This window comes from Phytophthora sojae (assembly GCF_000149755.1).
Source record: "Phytophthora sojae unplaced genomic scaffold PHYSOscaffold_1, whole genome shotgun sequence".
NCBI classification, from domain to species: Eukaryota; Oomycota; class Peronosporomycetes; order Peronosporales; family Peronosporaceae; genus Phytophthora; species Phytophthora sojae.
This window is the reverse complement of record NW_009258115.1, coordinates 9,422,725-9,445,760: the sequence shown is the minus strand read 5'-3', so window position 1 is coordinate 9,445,760 and position 23,036 is coordinate 9,422,725. Positions and strand designations below refer to the sequence as shown.

At 57.1% G+C, this 23,036-nt stretch overlaps 7 protein-coding genes across 7 annotated transcripts; 4 read left to right on the top strand and 3 right to left on the bottom strand.

The window, feature by feature from the left end:
• Nucleotides 1-1,834: 1,834 nt before the first annotated feature.
• On the bottom strand, nucleotides 1,835-3,628 carry PHYSODRAFT_474638 (hypothetical protein; the record flags this gene model as incomplete). The annotated part of the gene is made up of 2 exons (XM_009518416.1): nucleotides 1,835-3,382; nucleotides 3,455-3,628. The coding sequence occupies 2 exons, from the start codon at nucleotides 3,626-3,628 to the stop codon at nucleotides 1,835-1,837; spliced, it is 1,722 nt and encodes a 573-aa protein (XP_009516711.1).
• Nucleotides 3,629-3,982: 354 nt separating this feature from the next.
• On the top strand, nucleotides 3,983-5,768 carry PHYSODRAFT_322955 (hypothetical protein; the record flags this gene model as incomplete). The annotated part of the gene is made up of 2 exons (XM_009518415.1): nucleotides 3,983-4,138; nucleotides 4,266-5,768. 2 exons carry the CDS (start codon nucleotides 3,983-3,985, stop codon nucleotides 5,766-5,768), a joined length of 1,659 nt encoding a protein of 552 aa, XP_009516710.1.
• A 963-nt stretch (nucleotides 5,769-6,731) lies between these two features.
• PHYSODRAFT_477576 (hypothetical protein) lies at nucleotides 6,732-8,539 on the top strand (the record flags this gene model as incomplete). The annotated part of the gene is made up of 2 exons (XM_009518414.1): nucleotides 6,732-6,908; nucleotides 6,971-8,539. 2 exons carry the CDS (start codon nucleotides 6,732-6,734, stop codon nucleotides 8,537-8,539), a joined length of 1,746 nt encoding a protein of 581 aa, XP_009516709.1.
• A 221-nt stretch (nucleotides 8,540-8,760) lies between these two features.
• On the bottom strand, nucleotides 8,761-11,958 carry PHYSODRAFT_309794 (hypothetical protein; the record flags this gene model as incomplete). The annotated part of the gene is made up of 1 exon (XM_009518413.1): nucleotides 8,761-11,958. The coding sequence occupies one exon, from the start codon at nucleotides 11,956-11,958 to the stop codon at nucleotides 8,761-8,763; it is 3,198 nt and encodes a 1,065-aa protein (XP_009516708.1).
• Nucleotides 11,959-12,814: 856 nt separating this feature from the next.
• Nucleotides 12,815-15,952, top strand: PHYSODRAFT_322952 (patched family protein; the record flags this gene model as incomplete). Its single annotated transcript, XM_009518412.1, has 1 exon — nucleotides 12,815-15,952. One exon carries the CDS (start codon nucleotides 12,815-12,817, stop codon nucleotides 15,950-15,952), a length of 3,138 nt encoding a protein of 1,045 aa, XP_009516707.1.
• A 711-nt stretch (nucleotides 15,953-16,663) lies between these two features.
• PHYSODRAFT_284461 (hypothetical protein) lies at nucleotides 16,664-17,029 on the bottom strand (the record flags this gene model as incomplete). The annotated part of the gene is made up of 1 exon (XM_009518411.1): nucleotides 16,664-17,029. The coding sequence occupies one exon, from the start codon at nucleotides 17,027-17,029 to the stop codon at nucleotides 16,664-16,666; it is 366 nt and encodes a 121-aa protein (XP_009516706.1).
• Nucleotides 17,030-18,680: 1,651 nt separating this feature from the next.
• Nucleotides 18,681-19,836, top strand: PHYSODRAFT_322950 (hypothetical protein; the record flags this gene model as incomplete). The annotated part of the gene is made up of 6 exons (XM_009518410.1): nucleotides 18,681-18,753; nucleotides 18,846-18,918; nucleotides 19,016-19,064; nucleotides 19,106-19,264; nucleotides 19,293-19,480; nucleotides 19,710-19,836. 6 exons carry the CDS (start codon nucleotides 18,681-18,683, stop codon nucleotides 19,834-19,836), a joined length of 669 nt encoding a protein of 222 aa, XP_009516705.1.
• Nucleotides 19,837-23,036: the final 3,200 nt, after the last annotated feature.

The following is a 23,036-nucleotide window of genomic DNA, read 5'->3' as shown; positions in this document are numbered from 1 at the left end:
CTGCAGGGCCACCACCTGACTCGAGGCCCCAGCATACGGCTGCGTCGCCTCAGGCTCGTAGCCATGGCCGTGCGAGGCCACCGCCGGCCCTCCTTGATCGTAATGGGCAGATCCACTACCACGTGGAACGAGTCGTCCGGGAGCGGCGGCTCCATGGCAAGCGCCAGCTGCTCGTGAAGTGGAGGGGCTACCCTGAGTCGGATAACTCGTGGGAGCCCGTTGAGCAGCTCCAGGCAGACTGCCCGAAGGCTGTTGCGATATGGGACGAGAAGCAGCGGCAGCTTCGTAAGTAGTCCTTGGCTTCTTGGCCGGTACCCGGGGCACGGTAGCAGACGTAGTCGCACCACGCCCACGCTCTTCACGAGCTTTGGCTCTCGCATCTTGCTTCAGCTCGTCCATCTTCGAGTGGAGCTTGCGCTTGCTCACGAGTTGAGCGAACTCGATGCGGAGCTCGCGCACGTCCAGGATTGCGGACAGAGTGCGATCCTCACGGAGTTCTTTGAACTCTTGGTCGGAATACCCTTTGCGCTGGACGTAGCGCCAGAAGAGGTCTTCCACCTCGCTCCAGGTCATGTTGTCATTCGACTTGACCCAGTGGAAACCCCACACAGGATGGAGTCCACCCTTGTCCTCCGGCTTCTTGCGAAGCGTGGTGAACTCCTTCAGTGTGAGCTTGTGTGGTGCTAGTAGCACACACCGGGCAACTTCAACGTCGCCAAGAAAGAGTGGCTCTTTCTCAACAAGAGCACGCTCATAGGAACCCCTCGAGGTGTACCCGCCGATAAGGCCACGAGGAGCCGAGAGTTCTCCAACAGCGCTGGCGCACCAGTGCCAGGCTCGGGCGGGAAGTAGCCCTGCGGGTACGTGGCATCCCCGCCTGAAGAAGACTCGATGGGGCTGCCTGGTATACGCACCCGAGCTAGCAGCGTGGTATTGCTGCTGCTGCTCGTCGAGGTTGTTGGAGAGCTCCTTGGGCTCGTGGATGGCACCCTCCTCGTCCTCAGCCTCCGAGTCGATGAACAGCTTGGAGCTGGAGCCGCGAGGCGACCTGGAAGCTGAACGCTTCTTCGCCTTGGCCTCGGCGGCCTTCGCACCGGCAGCCGCTTTCGACGCTTTGGAGGCGTGCTTCCGGTCGACGTGGAGACCCTGCGGCTTGCTCGGCGATGCGCCAGTTGCTCTGTGAGGCCCGGGAGCCGAGGCGCCAGAGCTCGCGCCGTTGTCGATGGATTTCGACTTTGCGAGTGAAATGTGAGTCGCCGGCGTAACCTCGCTTTGATTGGTCGATAAGATCGAATCTAAGTGGGGGAGGATGTAACGGGGTTACATGGAATAGTGACCCTGTCACTATTCCGGGATGGCTACATCGGTCACTCCCCTGGATAGTGACCCAAGTGGCCTCAGAGCCAACAGATACATTTTGTATGACACAAACTATAGGGAACTTAGGATTTGTATGCAGGCCAAATCTGTACCAACCTATAAATACATTCAGTCTTAGATCTACCGCTTTTCAAGTCAAGTCGTCCCCTTCAGACCAGGGACACGTGAACGGCTGTTCACTTGGAGTTTGTATACTCCTGCTTCCTCTGTAAAGAAGTGCTGTGTGCCCCGTCACATGGCTGGTGACGCTGGGTTTCCGTCAGTTGACTAAGCGGAAACACGGTGCACAGAGGAAACATCAACCGGGTGCAAGGGAAAGTTCCTGGGCCTTCAGGTTCTAACCCTAACAAAGCCCATTGAGTCATCGGGACTTGGTGGGTGTTGTTGGTGGGGAAAGTGTGCTATTATATAATTTAGTGCGTGTTCCTACACGACAAGCCTAATGTGCGTTTGCTCAGCAAGAAGCGCCTTGAATCGGTTCTTGTGTATGGGCGCTTTTGGTCGACGCCTCAAGCATCACGGAGGAATATTTTACCCGACTCGCGAATATGCGCTGAATCTCCTCGAGTTCCAAGCCCTTTGTCTCTGGCAACTCAAGCCACAAGTACACGAAGCCGAACAGCGAGACAAAGGCATACAGCCAGAAGGCTCCGTACGGTGCCAACGCGTCGATCGTTGACAGGAAGGTGAACGACACCAGAAGGTTGGATACCCAGTTGACGGATGTGGACACGCTGAGGGCGAAACTCCGCACTCTCAATGGATAAATCTCGGCGTTGATAGTCCAGGGCATGCACCCCATCCCACTCGCGAAAGATGCCAGGTACAGGAACATCGCTAGCAGAATTACCCAACCGATCCCCTGGTTGTCATCAGGGCACGAGTCGAATGACCACTGAGAACCAGAGCAAAACCCAAGTGACGACGACTTTACCGATCCCGGCATACACAAGTCGCCCCCCACGTTGGAGCAGAAGCCACAAGCAGCATTGGCCACGCAACTGAAACACGTCGAGATCCCGGCACAAGCTCCCGTGCCCTTGACCTCCACCGACTGCTTCTCTGCAACGTAAAAACTGCCGCCGAGCGCCACCAACGAGAAAAAGACCCCGGCCAAACTCCCCAGCGTCAGCAGTCGACGGCCTGCACGTTCCACGAGGTAGATGCCGACGAACGTGAAGATAAAGTTGCTGAAGGAGACGAGCGCCGAGAGCCAAATGGCCGTCGAAGGATCAGTAAATCCGGCCATTTGGATGATGGTGGCTCCGTAGTACATGACGGTGTTGATGCCGCAGAGCTGCTGTAGACACTGGATGAAGCATCCAAGAGTGAGTGCACGAATCACCGGCGGCGAGCGCAGTTCTTGCCACACGTTGGATTCATCGAGCTTGGATCCCTGCACTTCCGCCTTGATGTGCTTCAACTCCACGTCGACGTCTTGATCGCCACGAATCTTCAACAGCGCAGCGCGAGCTTCGTCTTCTTTCCCCATGCTGACGAGGTAGCGGGGGCTTTCCGGTAGTGCTAGGAAGCCCACGAACTGCAGAATGGCAGGAATAGCAGCAAGTCCGAGCATGTACCTCCAGCCTCCTTCCGTGTCTGCGAGCAGCGCGTCCAACACGCTGGCGAAGAACTGCCCACCAGTGATCAGCGCCGAGTTGAGCGACACCAACCGCCCTCGAATCTGCGGTGGTGACGCCTCTGCGATGTACAGCGGCACCGTCATGGACGCACAGCCAATACCCACCCCGACAATCAGTCGACCGACCAGCAGCTCCTCAAAGGTCCCGGCCACAGCCATGAGCCCCGCCCCCACTGTGAACAGGGCGGAGGAGAAGAGGATCACCCGACGACGACCGAGTTTGTGGTTGCCCACGCCACTGAGTGCCGCGCCAGCGATGGCGCCGCCCACCGCAGCAGCCACCACCGCCTCGCTCTGGAGGTCGGAGAGCGCGAAGCCTTGCGGACTCTGGAGCAGCACCAACGCTCCGGAGATCACGCCCTACCAGGCATACAAGACACTTGGTGAGAGGGTGGTATGGCTGGTTGCAGTGCTAGTGCTAGAGCTACGGACTGTGTCATAGCCGAAGAGGAAGCCTCCGATGGACGCGCAGAGCGTCAGAAGATACAAGAACGGGGAGGACGTCGCGTGTGGGTGGTCGGGCGGAGCTGTGTCGGAGCTGGTGGAGGGCGGAGGCGGCAGCGGAGAGCACTGCGGCGCCGACTCGGACTTGGACTCGGACTCCATGGGCAGAGTCTCAACTGTCTGCGCCACGTCACAGAGGACGAAACTGACTCACTGCCGCCTTCTGATTGGCTGATCGACGAGAGAGTGAACCCATGTGCAAGTTTCCTGCAAGTGGATCATTTTCACGAACGTTGAATACTTTTAAGTACACGTATTTTAAAAACATTGCAATACACACTGGACATCACCCGTGCAACGTGCACGCCAGAGGGTCCATGATGCCCGAAGAAGGACAATGCCATCGTTAGATGAGCATGTCGCACTCCTTACGCCGGCCCGCCGACACGGTCCGTCATTTGTGAATTATCCCGGTCACGCGCAGATTGCAGATCTATCAACGTACTATCCAGCACCATGGCCCAGGGTGTCCTCGTTATCCCTCAAGCGCTCCAACAGCCAGCGGAGAAGGAGTCGACGCCTCTACTCCAGAAAGACAGCGGCAGTCCGTTGTACCTGTACTTGCTGACGCTTTGCTCGTCCATCGGAGGCTTCCTCTTCGGCTATGACACGGTATTGCATGCACTCGTTACTGTATGCAACTTCAACTATAGCCGAGGGTCAAATGAGCTGACGTGGGAATTTCTTTCGTGTCTCTCGAATCGTAGGGGGTCATCTCCGGTGCGCTGGTTCTGCTCAGGAGTCCGGAGGTCTTCAACCTTACCAATTCCAGAGTGAGAGCGTCGTGTCTGCTGCTGTCGGTGGCACCATCGCCGGAGCAGCTCTCAGTAGCTGTGGGAACCAAACACTCGGTCGTCGTGGCGTGATCCTGCTGTCGTCGCTGATGTTCACGGTGGGCTCCGTCCTCATGGCCTCGGCGACGTCTTTCGTGTCATTGCTCGTCGGCCGGCTGGTCGTGGGCATCGCCATTGGATTCGCGTCCATGACGGTGCCGCTGTACATCGCTGAGGTGTCGCCCCCAAACATCCGCGGACGGCTCGTGTCACTTAACAACGCCTGCGTCACTGGCGGACAGTTCTTCGCTTGTGTGCTGGATGCATTGCTCGCCAACGTGGACGACGGCTGGCGCTACATGCTTGGACTAGCCGCGATCCCTGCGTTGCTGCAGCTGCTCGGGTTCTTGGTGCTGCCTGAGACTCCACGCTACCTCATGAGCAAAGGCCGCAAAGAAGAAGCCTGGGAGTCCCTCATCAAAGTCCGAGGTACGATGGACGTATACGCCGAGTTCAGCCAAGTGGAGGACGAAGTGGAGAGCACTCGATACGAAGACACCAACGTGTGGGAGGAGCTGCGCTCGCCGTCCGTTGTGCGCGCGCTCGTACTCGGCTGCTTCCTCCAGGCGCTCGCGCAGCTGTGCGGCATCAACACCGTCATGTACTATGGAGCCACCATCATCCAAATGGCCGGCTTCACCGACCCGTCGACGGCCATTTGGCTCTCGGCGCTCGTCTCCTTCAGCAACTTCATCTTCACCTTCGCCGGCATCTATCTCGTCGACCGCGCGGGCCGTCGACTACTAACGCTCGGGAGTCTGGCCGGGGTCTTTCTGTCGCTTGTAGCGCTTGGCGGGAGCTTCTACGCGGCCGAGCTGCAGTCCACGCAGGTGACGGGCGTCGGCGAGTGCGCGGGCATCTCGACGTGCTTCGACTGCGTGGCCAGCGCCGCGTGCGGCTTCTGCTCCGAGGGCAACGCGGACCCGACGAGCGCGCTGTCGAGTCCCACGGCCATAAACCTGTGCATGCCTGGCACGGCCGAGTCGACGGCGCTCGGGTCGTGCTCGAGCCCGAACTGGTCTTTCCAGGCCTGTCCGACGGACAGCCGCGCCGCTGGCTGGACCATCTTCGTGGCGCTGTTCGTGTACCTGGCCTTCTTCGCCAGCGGCATGGGCTGCATGCCCTGGACCATCAACGCCGAGATCTACCCGCTGCGCGTGCGCAGCTTCGCGTTGGGCATTGCGACGTCTGTGTGCTGGGTCACGAATCTACTCGTGTCGTTCACGTTCCTGTCGATCGTGGACGGGCTGTCGGTGTACGGCGCCTTCTGGCTGTACGCGTCCATCGCGCTCTTGGGCTTCGCGTACCTGTGGAAGGAGCTGCCGGAGACGAAAGGACTGGAGCTGGAGGAGATCCAGCAGATTTTTGAGCGTCGTGTGAGAAGACCATCGTCTGTCGCGGTGAACTGATCGATGCACTGTTGAAGTGATATATATAATAGTAATAATAGTTTCAAGTGGAAAGTAATGTACATATGAGCCTACGACTTACCCGTGAACAATTTTTGCTGTGCACGTCTCAATGCGCGTTAGTGTCAGACGCGTCTACAAAGTGCTAAACCAACTGCAAGATCAACGAGGCGATGGCCACCACGCAAGAAACGATCGTACGTCACCGAGAATGGCGTTGGTGGCGTGGTCAAGCCGAACTGCGTGAGCGCGGAACAGCGGATACAGTACTAGTAATTTCAATGTGTGAATGCATGGTTGGTTCAATTAGGTGCAACCAACTTGGTTGCACCGATATCTTATGCTTCACTTTAACCGTTCATGAAAGCATCGTCTCAAAAAGCCTTGGTGAGCCTTATCACACCGCGACAAAAGATTCGCATCAACTTGCATGAGTGCACACAAGTGCCCTATCCCTTCTTCTACGACGATCATGTTCGACTGAAGACATTCTGCTGGCAAAGTCTCCGTTAGCAATGTCGCCGCTACCAATACATGTACCGGTAACATGACTCAGCCCGAAGCGGAACACAAGTGTTACCAGTGGCGGTGGGCGCTCCGTTGGCAACACATCAAACCACGAGGACAGCCTCCGCCTCCGGTGTCGCGACCATCAAGTTGAGTGCAGCTCGTTTGGACAGTGCACGGCTTGAACAACACGCCGAGATTTGCGAGTAACCCATGTCGTGTTCTCGCCATTGGCTAAATCGCTATGTGACGCCACGCCCCCATCGCCAGACGCTGCTGCAAACGAGCACACTGAGGAGAGACAGGAAACTGGAAACGCCGACCGACGATCCGTTTCGATCTTCATTTGCGATTTTGTCGGCTCGAGCTCAAGACGCTGGCGACTAGCGAGTTTTCGGATACGATTTTCGAGTTTTCGAGTGTAGCCATCTCAGATAGACAGATCCTGAGTTCAACATGGCTGGAAGCTCGCTGTGCCCCTCGAGAGGCTCCCGCATTGATACCCAGGAGTCGACGCCGCTGCTGCCCAAGGCGGATCCGCTGCTATCCATTCCAAAGGAGGGGAACCCGCTCTACTTGTACGTGCTCACGCTCTGCTCCACCATCGGCGGCTTCCTCTTTGGCTACGACACGGTACGTCCCCCCATTCCTGCGCATACACTCATATTACCTCTAACTCGTCGCATTTGCTGCAGGGTGTCATCTCCGGAGCGCTGGTCTTGCTCAAAAGCCCCGAGGTGTTCGACCTCTCAGATCTGCAGAGCGAGAGCGTGGTCTCAGCTGCAGTCGGGGGCGCCATCCTGGGCGCAGCTCTCAGTAGCTGCGGTAACGACGTCTTCGGGCGTCGCCGAGTGATTCTGATGTCTTCCGCCATGTTCACTGCGGGTTCAGTACTGATGGCGTCGGCCGAATCCTTCGGAGAGCTGCTCGTTGGACGTCTCGTGGTGGGCATCGCCATCGGATTCGCGTCCATGACGGTGCCGCTGTACATCGCTGAGGTGTCGCCCCCAAACATCCGCGGACGGCTCGTGTCACTTAACAACGCCTGCGTCACTGGCGGACAGTTCTTCGCTTGTGTGCTGGATGCATTGCTCGCCAACGTGGACGACGGCTGGCGCTACATGCTTGGACTAGCCGCGATCCCTGCGTTGCTGCAGCTGCTCGGGTTCTTGGTGCTGCCTGAGACTCCACGCTACCTCATGAGCAAAGGCCGCAAAGAAGAAGCCTGGGAGTCCCTCATCAAAGTCCGAGGTACGATGGACGTATACGCCGAGTTCAGCCAAGTGGAGGACGAAGTGGAGAGCACTCGATACGAAGACACCAACGTGTGGGAGGAGCTGCGCTCGCCGTCCGTTGTGCGCGCGCTCGTACTCGGCTGCTTCCTCCAGGCGCTCGCGCAGCTGTGCGGCATCAACACCGTCATGTACTATGGAGCCACCATCATCCAAATGGCCGGCTTCACCGACCCGTCGACGGCCATTTGGCTCTCGGCGCTCGTCTCCTTCAGCAACTTCATCTTCACCTTCGCCGGCATCTATCTCGTCGACCGCGCGGGCCGTCGACTACTAACGCTCGGGAGTCTGGCCGGGGTCTTTCTGTCGCTTGTAGCGCTTGGCGGGAGCTTCTACGCGGCCGAGCTGCAGTCCACGCAGGTGACGGGCGTCGGCGAGTGCGCGGGCATCTCGACGTGCTTCGACTGCGTGGCCAGCGCCGCGTGCGGCTTCTGCTCCGAGGGCAACGCGGACCCGACGAGCGCGCTGTCGAGTCCCACGGCCATAAACCTGTGCATGCCTGGCACGGCCGAGTCGACGGCGCTCGGGTCGTGCTCGAGCCCGAACTGGTCTTTCCAGGCCTGTCCGACGGACAGCCGCGCCGCTGGCTGGACCATCTTCGTGGCGCTGTTCGTGTACCTGGCCTTCTTCGCCAGCGGCATGGGCTGCATGCCCTGGACCATCAACGCCGAGATCTACCCGCTGCGCGTGCGCAGCTTCGCGTTGGGCATTGCGACGTCTGTGTGCTGGGTCACGAATCTACTCGTGTCGTTCACGTTCCTGTCGATCGTGGACGGGCTGTCGGTGTACGGCGCCTTCTGGCTGTACGCGTCCATCGCGCTCTTGGGCTTCGCGTACCTGTGGAAGGAGCTGCCGGAGACGAAAGGACTGGAGCTGGAGGAGATCCAGCAGATATTTGAGCACCGCGAAAAGCGCTCGAGCTCGGCATTCTCCACTATCAGCGAGTTCGCATCAACCGCATCGACGTTGTGAGAACCCCCACAACACTGTTGTCGTAGATTGGTAGTAGTATTTCATGGAGCAGAAGTAGGTAGAAGTATCGAAGCTATACAGATAAAGATTGTGCTGCAACTTTCTTCCTTTTGAAACAGTACGAGCTCTTGCGCTGTGGTGATCCATACAGCTATTAATACATAGGATAGAACATGCATTGTACCCCCAACGGGGGGGGGGGGTCAAAACTAAGTGGCGTCCTATGCGCCGGGGACGGCCTCGAGCAGGTTCGGGTCCTCGACGCACGCCTTGAGGTTCTTGGCCATGCGCGCCGCCTCGGAGCCGTCGACGTAGCGATGGTCGATGGTAGTGGTCAGTGTCAGCATCGGGCGCACTTCCACCTTGCCATCCACCACGACGGCCTTGTCCATGATCGACCCGATCGTCACGAGCATCGGCACCTGCGAGTACGGCGTGATCGGGGAGAAGGCGAGATCCAGCCCCATCATGCCCACCGACGTCACCATGCAGCTGCCGAACATGTAGGGCTCCACGCCCACCGGCGGGATGCGGAAGCCACAGGCGCTGCCCAGCCAGCCGAAGAAGTTGAGCATCGGCCGGATCACCCACGTCGGCAGCACGCTCATGATCTTGTTGCGGTCTTCCTGGCCCTTGTCCTTGCCGCTGCGGATCTTGGTCGCGTCGCCACGAACGCGCTTGACCACGTCCTGCAGCGTCATCTTGTCGACCTCGGGCAACCTGCAAACGCCGAGGTCCTTCCCGGCTCCGACGGCAACCAGACACGAAATGTCCACGGTCGGTGCCGGGTAGTACTTGCCAAACACCAAGTGGCCATTCACCGACGGGGCCTTGCTCAATGCCTTGCCCAGAGCTCGCAGGACGATGTGCGTGATGGTAAGGTGGCAGTCCGAGTCTTTCCGTCGCTCGGCGATGTACTGGTTGGTCTTGGTCATGTCCAGCTGCAGCGTGCCGAGAATCATGCCGCTGTCAGGAGGTCCGAACGTCGAGATCATCATTTTCCTTCGCGGTGACATGCGGCTCGGGCCGAGGTGAAGCTGCAGCGCGAAGAACAGGATCAGCAGGATCACAGCCGTGAAGTGCACAGCAGTCGGAAGGCCGACCGTCTTCAGAGCCAAAACGGCCCCGCCAAATTGAATCGCGTACATGGCCACGTCGCTCACTGTATTCTTGCCGGTCTTGGAGAGATCCATAACCTCAACTGACTCGGCAGTTTTCTTCGACTCACTCTTCTTCGCTGCTGCTGATGATAATACAGTAGATGCCTGCTTGGCTTTCGTTTTCTCCTCTGCCGGTCGCGAGGCGGTATCCACTCGCAGCGTTCCATTGCGAGCGACTCCATTCTGCATCGTGTGGGAGCCCATCGACGACGACCGCTTTTTGTAGGGAGGTGGGAGCTCGAACAGCGTGTTGGTCAGCTTACCCTGAGCCGCCACCTTGTCGAGGTCGCGTCTCGACTTGATCACCTCACCCATCCGGGCAATGACGAACGGCTGCTCTGCTGCTGCCTTGCCAGCGATCCGCGCGGGGATGTTGCCCTTGAGGTCCGTCTTGATCATCGTGGTCACCTCAGCACCACTGTACGCTGCGTTCGGGACGATCTTGGTGCACGCCAAGTGCAAGTCACCACGGACGACCTTGGGCTCCTTGAGCGGGCACAGCTCCTGATCCTCGATACTCTGCACCACAATGATGATGGTGCCTCCAGGCAGCACGCGCCAATGAGCCAGGTTGCAGAAGTCGCGGCCGGCGACCACAAACATGGACTTGTACTCGAGATAGTCGATGTTGGTCTGAGCGTTCAATGACTTGAGGTTCATGCCCAGTGCGAGCTGCGGGTCCACGAGCTTACGCCTGGCAGCGTCCACCACTTGTTCCCAGATAGCGCGCGGGTGGTAGGGCAAGAACCCCACGCCCTTGGCTGCCGTCAAGGACCCGTCCACCCTGGTGTAGGCCTTGACGCCGTCCTTGTCGCCGATGAAGTTCCAGGACGTTTCGTCGTTGAGCTCGGCCTCCATCCGCGCCACGGCCTTCTCGATGATCTCGCTGTACTCTTCAGGGACGACTGGGAAGCCTTCTTCCGGCACGACACTCGGTCGTCTGCTTGGAAGCGACTCGGCCTGGTCATCTTGGTCGTTGACGTCCGGCAAGTTCGAGACAGCTTCCTCCTCGTCTTCCACGCAGTCCGTCGTAGAGATGCCAAAGGTTGTGGCGTTCGTGACGCGTTCCCACTGTCTGGGGCTCTCGTCCTCGTCAAGCGCCTTCCGCAGTCCGTCCACCACGAACGCCTGCTTGATGAACATCTTGGCCTGCAGTCCAGCCGGGATGCCCGCCTTTACATCCACCTTGGTGATGTACGTGGCGGTCACGCCGGTGTAGTCCTCGTTGGGCGTGAGCAGGAAGCCCGCCATGATGATCTTGCCGCGCACGATCTGCGGCTCCTGGCTCTTGACGAAGCTCTCGTCTTCAGCGTACGTGGCCACGACGACCATGGATCCGTCGCGTAGCACGCGCCAGTGCGTGAGGTTGACAAAGTCCCTCGCAGCGGCGGGGAACACCGCCTTGTACGTCAAGTGGTCCACCCACGTGTGGTCGTTGAAGACGTGCACTCGCTGCGTGGCCAGCAGCTGCGGGTCGAACGTGTATCGCTTCGACAGCTCCAGCACGAGCTGCAGCACCTTGTGCGGGTGGTGGGCGATGAAGCCCACGCCCTTGAAGGCGCCGATCCTGGACGCGCGACGCACGTACGCCTTGACGTCGCGCTGCTCGGTCTGGAACTTCCAGCCTTCCGCGCCCTCGCGCGCCTGGGCGACGAACTCGGCCAGCAAGCCGTCTATCTTATCTGCAAACTCGTCGGGGATGGCCGCGCCGGGGACGTCCAGCAGCTCCGTGACCGACGCGTCCACGAGCATCGAGTGGGACGAGGCCGAGTGCAGCAGCAAATCGCTGCTGGACGAGTTGGCCATGGGCAGTTGTCTACTGGAGCCGGGGCTGGAGCCCGAGCCGGAGCTGGAGGCGGAGTTCTGCGCCAGCGTGGCGGCTTGAGTCAGCGCGTGGATCCAGTCCTCCGTGCGGCTGGGCAGCGTGGCCGCCAGGTCGTAGACCTTGGACGTCTTGGGGTGAGAGATGCGGAAGCTGTAGAGCTTCTTGTCCTTGGTGGCACGGATGTGGCAGCCCGTGAGCACGACGATGCCCTTGGGCACCGAGTCGCCCTCGCGCTTGTAGTAGTAGAGCACGGTGCCCTCGAGCGAGAAGAAGCGCGGGCGCCAGGACCGGCCCAGTCCCGTCTTCTTGTACAGGTGGCCGGCCTTGCGCAGGAAGGAGGAGGACGACGAGCCGTTGCCCGCGGAGCTCGAGAGCGCGGCGGCGGCCGATGACGCCAATGGCGCAGGCGGCGGCGACTGCGGCGAGTTGTGCATCGTAGCGGCGGCGCCAGCAGTAGCGGCTTCTTGGCTGGTGCTTGGGTGGGCGCTGGGCAGCGACTTGCGGACTGATGAGAAGCTCGCCATCTTTCGCTTGTCACGCAGTTACGCGGAGGGATCAGGCCGGGCCCATACTGGGCGCTAGTGAAATGGCAAGGACGGGGCAGGTTGAAGCCCAGTTCTGCGTACTGTGGGTGACCTGGCGCCGCCAGTTTCACGCGCGATGCGCGCACGTCAAGCTCCCGCTTTGCTTGACGGCAACGTCCTCGCCGATCTGCCTTGGTCTGCCATGCTGACTTGCATCCGCGGCCTTCGTGCATTGCGGATTCGTTAGTGTTTCTGCCCAGGTGGATGCCAGCGGTTCAACGCCAGCTTCGGCTCGGCACATTGGCGTTGGCTGACTCACTTGGCGCTGGTGGTGGAGTCCACGCCACCAGCATTTTGTCGCTCGAGCAGACTGCGGCAGCATTGTCGATCGAATCCCACCAGATTGCTGGAGCTCAATGCCGCTCGTTTGTCCGTCGGGTCCGTCGTTCAACTGACCCCAAGCTCTTCTATAGGAGCTATAGGTCTGCATTTGAAAGCGTTATCAGAGCACGTTTGACTACCATGGTTGGCTGGCCAAGGAGCACTCGAAGCATGTTGGCTAGACGGCCAAAGTCATCGACTTTGTGGTACTCGAAGTGAAGACGCACGAACTCGTCTGCTGCGTTTTCAAGCAGCACAGACAGCCCTCGTATCAGCTCGCACTTCAACCACTCACTTGGTCTTTGTAATGATCCCTCGTCTCGACGCTCATTGGCCAATAGTCCCCATTCAGCTTCAATCTCCTTCCTCCCTCCCTCTCCGAGCCATGGCGCGCGCCTTCTATCGCCTGGGCGCGCTCTGCAGCGGCTCCCCCGTGCTCATGGCGCTGGCGGCGCTGCTCTGCGGCGGCGTGCTGTGCCTGGGGCTGCTCAACATGCGGCTGCAGACCGACCCGCAGGGCCTGTGGGTGCCTCCGCGCAGCGTCGCGGCCCGGGAGCAGGCGCGCTTCGACGAGCTCTTCGGGCCCTTCTTCCGCGTCCAGCAGCTCATCTTCTACGCGGACTCAGACTCAGATGGTCTCTCTGCGACGTGTGACGCCTCGCGCGACCTGGTGCAGCGCCGCTTCCTGCTGCAGATGGCCAAGGTGCAGGCGCAGATCGCCGACGCCGCCGTCACAGTGCAGGGCGACGGCGCCCAGGGCAAGGTGACGCTCTCGCTCGAGGACTTCTGCTACCGCCCCATCCGCGGCAAGGGCTGCCTCGTCACCAGCCCCTTCCAGTACTGGCTCGGCAACGCGTCGCTGCTGGAGGGCGACCCGGACATCAAGCTCACGACCGCGTGCCAGACCACGGACCCACAGCTCCAGGAGCGCGCGCCCTGCATGGACCAGAATGGCGTCCCCGTCATGCGCGACGTCGTGTTCGGCGGCCTGTCGAGGGACGACTGCCACCAGAACCCGGACCCGTGCGGGGAGGCCACGCCGCAGGCCCAGGCGCTCGTGGTCACGTTCCTGCTCAACAACAGGCCCGAGAACGAGACGTACACGAGGTACGTGGAGCAGTGGGAGCAGCAGGCGTTCCTCAAGATTGCAGCACAGGCGGCGGAGGCGCTTAAGCCCTCCTCGACCGCCAACAAGAGCGACGAGTTCATCTGGGACAGCGTGCAGGACCAGGAGCTGGCGGACGTGGGCGTCGACGGCATGCGCCTATCCTACATGGCGGAGCGGTCGGTGGCCGACTCGCTCGTGGTGCAGACCAACCAGAACGCGTTTATTGTGGTGGTGAGCTACCTCGTCATGTTCTTGTACGTGTCGGCGTCGCTCGGCAAGTTCACGGACCCGGTGCGCTCGCGGTTCGGGCTGGGGCTCACGGGCATCCTGATCGTGCTGCTGTCGCTGGGGGCGGCTATGGGGGTGAGCTGCGCCATTCTGCAGATGGAGGTGACGATGATCACGTTGGAGGTCGTGCCGTTCCTGGTGCTGGCTATCGGCGTCGACAACATGTTTATCTTGACCAACGAGTTCGATCGACTCGCGGCTCTGCGTGGCCTCGCAACGCTGGACACCAGGCGCAACACGCGCGACCGGGCAGAGGACGAACTGTTGATGTTGAAGCAGGTGCTGGGAGAAACCATGGTCAATGTCGGACCCTCGATCGTCGTGGCGGCTGTTGCAGAAACGTTGGCGTTCTTGGTGGGGGCTCTCACACGTATCCCCGCCCTAACGAGCTTCTGCGTGGTTGCTGCGCTGGCTGTTGCCGCTGACTTTGCGCTGCAAATGACGTGGTTTGCCTCGGCCCTCGTGTTGGACGCGCGCCGCGTGCGTGCCCGACGCTACGATTTGTTCCCGTGGATGAAGCAGAAACTCACCCTCACGCCGCCCACAAAGGGCAAGCGGAGGATCGAGTCCAAGATTCACTACCAGTATGACTTGCTGGTTGACGAAAGCGAGCGAAGTGACGAGCCAGCAGCTCGTGTGAGCAGCACTGGCACACTTCAGCGTTTCGTGGAGAAAACCTACATCCCGTTCCTGTTACGCCGGTCCACGAAAGTGCTGGTGCTTGTGACGGCTCTTTCAGTGGTAACTCTTAGTGCTTTTGGCTCCTCCGAACTCCCACTCGGACTCGAGCAGGAGCTTGCGGTGCCTACGGATTTTTACCTGCATGAGTACTTCAAGAAACAGACCGCGCTTGGTGAGGCGGGGCCACCAGCTTACGTTGTTCTGGATAGCGATGTGGATTACACAGATGCACGCCTCCAGCAAGATGTGAACGTGCTATTGGATCAGCTTTCCGGTCTTCGCCAGTATATCCAGCTGCCGGTGTGCTCGTGGCTGCATACGTTCAACCAATGGCGTCAAATGCGCTTCTTCCTACAGGACAAGATTAAACAAGGTCAGTGCGATTGTCCGGTGCAGCCAATGGATCCGTTCCCGTACGAACTCGCGAATGTTGGAGTCGAGGACCCCAGTGGAGACGTTGATTTGTTCCTAGCGCCCGAGTATGGGTATGGCGCTCTGGCAACGGCGCATGTGACCCCCAATGCGCTGTTCTACCCGTTGGTGAAGAACTTCACAAAGATCTCAATTGACTCAACGTGCTGCCAGCATTTCGGGCTGTGTGGAGCGCAGTATGAAGGAGACATCATATTCAACGAGCCAAATGCAGGTGATGACGACTCTACGGGCATGTCTATCGTCGGTTCTCGTATACGCTTCCAGCTGAATGCACTCCGCAACCAGTCCATGTTCGTGAACTCGTACTACTACCTTCATGATGTGGTGGGGCGTTGGAGCATCGACCATGCCGCCACTGCCTTCCCGTACGCTCTTGTCTTCGTGTACGAAGAGCAATACACGTACATCCAGGGAGTGGCGCTGCAAAGTGTGCTGCTGGCGCTGGCCGTGGTGTTCGGAGCGCTCTTCGTGCTGATGGACGGGAGCTTGCGGCTGACCACCGTTGTCACCTTGTGCGTGCTGTCGATGACTTTCTCGCAGTTGGGCTTCCTCTTCGTGTGGAATATGATTGCTGGGCCGGGCGCAGAAACGTCGATCAATGCAGTCTCGGTGGTGAATCTGCTCGCCTGTGTTGGGCTTGGTGTCGAGTTTTGCGTGCACACGGCACACCAGTTTGCCTTTTCGCGACGGCATCACCTGGGCACAACTGCCAACGACCACACACGATACGCTCTGAGCAGTGTGGGCGCATCCATCTTCTCCGGTATTACGCTCACCAAGTTCTGCGGCATCGGTGTCCTTGCGTTCGCGCCGTCCATGTTGTTCCGCGTGTACTTCTTCCGCATGTACCTGGGCATTGTCGTGTTGGGCTGCTTCCACGGTCTCGTACTGCTGCCAGTGCTGCTGAGTCTCATTGGCCAGCCGCAGAAGTACCCGAACGATCTCAGCTCGTTTCTACTTTCTGAAGAGCGAGACGACGAGTTAGAGGACGAAGTGAGAGCGTTCAAGTGAGTGGTGCTAGGTGTCAACAATACTTCTCTGGCCCACATAAGAAACAACACTTCGGTTTTCTGGACATAACTATTTACAAAAAAATCGTTTGGCGACTCGCCGAACACTGCGCATTTGCTCCGTTTCACGCTATGATTTAAAAAATCTAGCAGCAGAAAGAAAAGAGAAACAGCCTTTTATCTGAAGTCCGTTTTAGGCAACATTAGGTTTTTTAGCGAGGTGCCGTCAAAAATTAGCGATATTAGAAAATAAAATATCACCGTAATCGCGAGTGACTGCTTTACCCTTATGTTCGGTTGTCGATGTTGTAGCGCCTGTTGGAGACGAGTTAGAAGGGCTACAGTTTTGAGGGTTTTCTACGCGATTATCTCGACATGCGCAGACCCATTTATTTTGGCCAATAGTAAGCTGAAACAGTTGATTATACCCAATCATATGTGACATGTGGTCCACATCAAATTGAGGTTTAATGCCGAATGTTGTTACTTAAGTGGGCCAGAGAAGTATAAACCAGACTGTGCTGAAGTCACGTGGTTTTCAATTCGAGGTAGACTCTTACTGTTCGCAAGTCTACGAATTTGCGTTGTCATAGAAAATGATCTCGCGGATGAGTGGATGCCAGCCTACCACGCATTCTTGCGCCAGAACTGCCACCATTCCTTGGCCAGCAATCCCTTTTTGCGTCGCCAGAGCGCAGAGAACTCCAAATACTCATGGAAGCGCGGGTCGTCTTTCAGTTTTTAGTCCCAGCGTAGTCAAGATGGTAATCGGGTTTTCATCCTCCTTGAGCCACTGGCGGTACTTTTTGTTTTTCGCGATCTTCTCCAGCTTCGCGGGGTCCTTGGTGAACCGGTTCGTTAGCTTGATGATCAAGGTGAACGCCCTCTCCTCCTCCTCCTCCGCAATGCCCGTGCTGTCAACTCGAAGCCGTCTCTTCCTGGCCAGGCTGTCCCCATCGGCGAGTCCGTCAAAGTCAGACGCGGTTACCTTCGTCAATCTCTCTTCACCTGAACTCAGAGCAGCGCTGCTGGCGATCGCGAAGGCCACAAGCAGCAACACGAGGAAAAGTGAGCGCATGTGAACTCTTGGCTTGAAGGTTGTTTGTCTTGAGTGCTTCTGGAGTAGTGTGCAAATTGTGAAATGAAGGAGAAAAGTGGTTGAGAGGCTGCTGTTCGCAACGGCGACATGAATTGGCTCACCGTCCACTCGAGGAAATATGAAAAATCCACAGCTTTTTGAGGGATAACCCACAGCTTTGCGTCTCCAGTCCACAGCGATTCATGCTCTTTCGTAAGACGATACTTAGCCCCAGAGAGCCTACCGTAAGACAAAGTGTCTTACGTTTTGCAATCAACGCATTTTGGCTACATCTTGGTTTTAGTATACCAGTGGCTACATTGTATTTTGTCCGTCAAAACGTAACACAGTTTGTCGGACAACAATTTGCACCATGCGATTGGCCAAAACTTTCTGCACGAAAGAGGGTCAATTCCGAGACCAACTGGGGGCACCCAGTGTCGTTGCGTGCGTTCCTCCGTTAAGCATGTAGAAACCCGAGGACAACCGCTTTGCCGTTTTTGAATTGCTCGTGCCACCTACAGTCGAGCCGACGAAATAAGGCGCTCACAAGCACGAACATGTAGTCGGTAGTGCGGCCCTACTGCCAACTACAATGTACACGCTTGTTTGAGAATGGTTAATAAATAAATGCACCCGAACCATTAGCCCAGCTTGACAAACAAAACGTTCAGGGCTTTATAGTGAATTCTAGTTAATGCATAACCAAATAGAGCCCCTCTTCCTCCGGTAGTGCGGCCCACGAACCCTGTCGTGTCCTCTGAGGACGCCTCCGAGCGAAACAATGCACGACGAGCGCGCACACATACTCCGCACCGAGGCGTTGTCGGAGGACGCGAGGGAGTAGACATTCAATACATTATGGGATCTTACCAAAGCCATGAAATGAACTGTTTTGTAGTAGCAACAAGGCAGCGTCAGCCAGTCTTGGTATTTGTATTTGTTGCGGTTTGCTTGGCTGCCTTACTCCCGGAGGCGCACACTGCTGCAGCTCCACCTACGTCGGTAGTGGACACCTCCGACCTCACCCGCGGCCACGTGTAGGCAAGCTGTTGGTGGAGTCGCAAACGACGTGAGGGCCTCTAAGAGTCAAATGAGCGGCGAAACTTCTCGGGAATACATGAAAAATGCCAAAGCTAATGTAATTGATCAGCCCGGCTGAAGGCGCTTACCAGTTTGCTCGGCTTGCTACTGTGGTACTAGGAAATCTAAACGATCTAAGCTCGCCGTGGTGTTTTAAATATGTAGAGGGAGTTTGTTGGTGTCGCAGCGCTCCTCCGCACAGTTCTATCGAACCGCCAATCATTACTACCACTACTATGCTGCGCCCGATATTAGTCAGGATACGAAGTGCAACGAAATGCATCAAAAAGAGTAGCGAAGAGGAACGCGGGCCTTCCTAGCAGAGCCTCTGCGCCTGGCAGTGCCAACAGAATTGGCAAGTCGTACTATTCGCCAATCAAATCACTAGATTTGATTTGTCGTCAAACTGTCTTACGAATGCTCGACACAAGTGATTGACGACGGAGCTGGCCGATGGGTACAATAACAGGCGTCAGGACCATCAATCTGCGGCGACGGCTGTACCATTCTTGAGGTACATGTATAGCGAGCTACGGTACCCTTCTTTAGGTACCCAGGTCGGAAGCACATGCAGCAGGTGCTGAGTGTGCAGGTTCGGGCGTCTAGCGCGGGGAGCAGGTGGGTACAGGCAACATCTATGGGTACGATACTTAGCTGGCTATTAGGGCAACAAAATGCAGTGTCGGCGTCGAGCTAACTCGCAATACTGACGTTACTGTGGATGAAAATGCAGACTCCAAGATCCTGCTTGCCGGGCACGGGTGGCTCTGGGGCCGTAGAGGATGGCGCGTGGCCATTTTCCGCAGGTGCGCGTGCAGCGGCATACTTGTGTGGTTATAATGATGCTATGCTTGTAGGCTAACGTGCTATATTGGTGGTGCTGTGAACGAATAGGAGGTGAAGTGTGGATTGGCGCTCGAGGGGCCAATACGCCCATGCCATGGACCCCATGGTACGTGTTGGGCGTGCTGGTGCATCCGGTTTTTTTTACAGCAGCACCTGGGCGCGCTATACGTGGACGACCGTGAGCAGCAGCGCAAGAACTGCTGCATCGCGTGCAAGATCGGCGACTTCAGGCTCAGCGCGGACGAGGTGCTGCGCGGCCGCCTACGACGCGATGCCCAAGGTGGCGAAGGTGGCGCGCCAGGAGGCGTACGACACGATCGCGGCCGGCAAGTAGTCGCGCGTCATCATGCTCGTGCGCTTGCCGCTCATATCCGACGCGTCGTGCGCGTTCGACACGTTCTGCGAGGTGTTCGTGGCCAAGGACTTCAACGCGTACCCCTACGGGTCGCAGCGGTTTGCTCCGTTCGCCTGCTGGTTGCAGGACAGGCTGCTCAGCGTGGCGGCGTACGGACGGATGAACTGGTAGAGCTACAGCTAGATGCACAGTTAGGGTCGTTCATGTACAATAATTCCTTTAATGCTATTAGAATATTTGCTAGCCATGGTCATGTAATGCGCGTGGACGAATAATGCAACCATATCTAGATTGACAAGTTGTTGCGGGTCATGGCAATACCTACTACTGCTAGTAGATACTACGTAGTATGTGCGTAGGTTAAGTTTTGCGCTTGAACTTGTCCCGCGACGACAGCGAGTGGCGGCGAAACTCCGAGTGGACCAACGGCGACGCCTCGCTGTCGCTGAGCGCCCCCATGACGCTCCGCGTCGATGCTCTTGTGCTCGGCGAGCACCCCTGTGTGCTGCTTCCAGCTTCATAACCTCTATACAGCAGCGTAGACACGTCAGCATTTAGAGTTAGTACGCCAACCATGCCACAAAAGATGGGCCATAACACAGGTGCTCAGACGCACCTGCAGCCCACGCCAAGAGCGCCCTCCATCGAGAGGGACAGCCTGGAAACAGCCCGAACTGCAGCATCGAGTTTCATTTTAGCTCTAAAAAACAGCGTAGAGACGCCAATTTAGAGAGTTAGTAGATCAAACAAGGCGTAAATGCTGCTGCGCACTACACCACAGTCACGTGCGGTGTCGAACGAAGCTCGATTCTACTGCCAACAAGGCGAATCACTGCGTTTGTTCAACGTCTTCTCATTGTACTATTGCGGGTTTCGAGCTTCAGCTCCACCAATATAGCGAATTAGGTAGTAAATTAGAGTTCATTAGATGTGTGATGTCATGGCCTAATAGTTCTGCCTGAGGAACTTGGCTTCTGCTGCTATCCTTGCGCTCAATAACACCAACAGCATCATCGACTTCACAATGCACTTCAATCGCATTTAGTGGTCACGCAGATAGAGAGAGATTCTGATTGGATCAAATATCAAGATAGAGAATGATGATGATTGGCTTAAATAGCTGTGGACTAGACATCCTGCATCTTGTGGATTGACTCTGGGAGCTGTGGATTTGCTCATTGAGCTGTGGATTATCCCCAGGTTCTGTGGATTGTCACCACCTGTTGTGGACTGACCTCGCAAATCTGTGGATTAAGACGATCGCTGTGGATTATCTTGTATTTCTGTGGATATTTTAGCCGTCCTCCCGTCCACTCACATGCACACAAAGTGAAATGGGAATAGAGTTCTTTATTAATAGCAGAACTGTGTGGGTTTAAGGCACAACCCCACCAAAGCCCGCAACTGCTGATTTGCTACAAATCTTTGTGGGTTGTCACCACCAGCACATGGTAGAGGCACGATTTACATACCGCTAGGCGAAGAATTAGCTTGGTGTTGAGCTGTTCGCCAAGTGCTCATGCGAAACGCTCTTTTGTTAAATAAGTAATATTAAAGAATACTAGTCTCCAGGCCGAGATACTTCTCAAAGCTTTCGCTTTGCATGTACCTTCGATCAAGTATATCGGACTTGGTAGACTCGCATTGCGAGTAAACACTTGCGAGTCGCAAGTGTTTACCCAGTTCAAGTGGTGGGTTTCAATCCCACAAATTGGTGGGGTTAGGACTAATACAAGCTGTGATAACCCACAAAGTATTGTGGTTTTCAACTATTTTGCCTCCCGATTTGACGTGTTATCTCGGAGTCCGATTTATATAAAATGGAGCTCCCACATGATCGGTTAGTCCAATTTAGCTATATCTGGCCTGGGTTAGTAGCATAAGGCTCAAAGGGGAGGCATTCCAAGTTGGACTTACCTCCCCACCTCTCATGACGCATTAGAACCGCAAGACATTGGGGACAATAGTACACTGTATATAGCCACTTCATGGCACAATGGCCATCTAAATCACCTGTGTGAACATCTACGACCGCTACAACTCCGTGCCACGCCGATCTGAGAGAGCCCCAGACATGTTTTCGCGGCGGTCCCTTTTGCCGGCGAAAAGCGGCATTTCTGGCCCCTGCTTCGCAACTCGCAGCCCCCAGACGCATATCGGGCCAGATATAGTTTGCTTCCCTCAGCCCTTCCTGCTAAATCGGAGCCCTCCAGCAAATCGGGCCCGATATATCGGATCTTGGACCACCCGATTTGCCAAAACGGATGAAAGCCACAGTAATTGGCAGATTCCGGACCGGAATCCGGAAACCTGTCAAACCTGCAATAGAGCCACACTGTCGCCACATAAAAAACCTCGTTCCAATCAACGTCGACTTAATCATTTCGGACGGGAGTGCAAAGGGCTAAAATTCATACTTATATGAAATATGTAAATCCTCTCCACTTGTTCTCTGTGGTGTAGGAAACACCAGATTTCGCGCGACCAACTCGGCTGGAGTGGTACACTGTACCGGTAGCCGAGCTCAGCCGAGTTCACCAGCTTATCCGGACACCTTATCCGGCTCAGCCGAGTTCGAAGAATTGTCCGGATAGCTCATCCGGACAATTCGAGCTCAAGCGTCGCCGAGCTCAGCGAAGAGTCGGCCGAGATCCAAAACCGCCCACTTTCATTTGGTATTTGTATAGGAGCTTAGGAATAGTGGAGGTGCCCCTTCAGGGCGCCCGACAGAGATAACAAACAACAGAGCAGACTTTTCTAGGCCTAAAGCACGTGTACACGTTCCGGTAAGTCCCTGCACGGGGCCGAATTATGTCTGCTGCCGGTACCCGAGAGGCATAGCTTGTTTGGTACTCGGCTGGCAGCGCCAAGAGATTAAGGTCGGCCCGGGTTGGGCGCGAGCCTCGCCAAACGCGAAGGAAAAGTCTCGCCACCGCTGCGAGCCGGTGTTCCCGTACGTCCCGGGCACTGATTGCTGAGTCGAGAAGCCTTTGCTCTCGGCGACCTGTAAAAGCGCTCCGTGCGCCGTCGTCCATCCTTTGGTGGAGGGCACAGGGTTGAGTGAACGGAGGCCGTCGAACTCGGCGGTTCTCCGGAGGAGTGATCTTGGTTGGCAGGTCTCGGCGAGAGGCGAGACACCCGCTGTCCCGGTTGGGCCGAACCGCTCGGGGGCAACCCGGCGCAGGCCAACAAAGCCGACCAGCTCGGCTATTGTTGTGTTTGTAGCCAAGTTACCACAACTGACGATTTTGTGTGTACTGCTATACCACAACTGGTGCCGCGACCCGGGAACAGGGGTGTGCTTGTGTGGCGAAGTGGATCCGCGAAATTTGCAGATCGCGGGGGTCCTCTTGCACACGGCGCCCGAACGGCCGACTAACGGAGGGGGTACTCCGATCTTCCGTGAAGTTGCTGATCCTCACCTTGTGTACCCGTCGGTGGGCTGGATCGCTCTTCAGGTGATCTCGAGAAGACGCGCTTGGGGTTGAGTCTTGGACTGTCTGGTGGACAGCGGGAACTTGTGGCAGCAACGCGGATATGCTTCACGCTGTGCCGGAGTAGTTGTGGCGGTTTCGATCTGGGGTTGTCTAGATCGACACTCGTCGGCCAGGTGTGATCTTGGCCTGGGGTTGCCTTGTGGTGGGTGTGTGACCTTCCTTTCCTTTCCTTGCTTGCCGCTTCCACTAGCGGTGGGTCGAAGTGAGGGTTGACGGACGCTGGGCC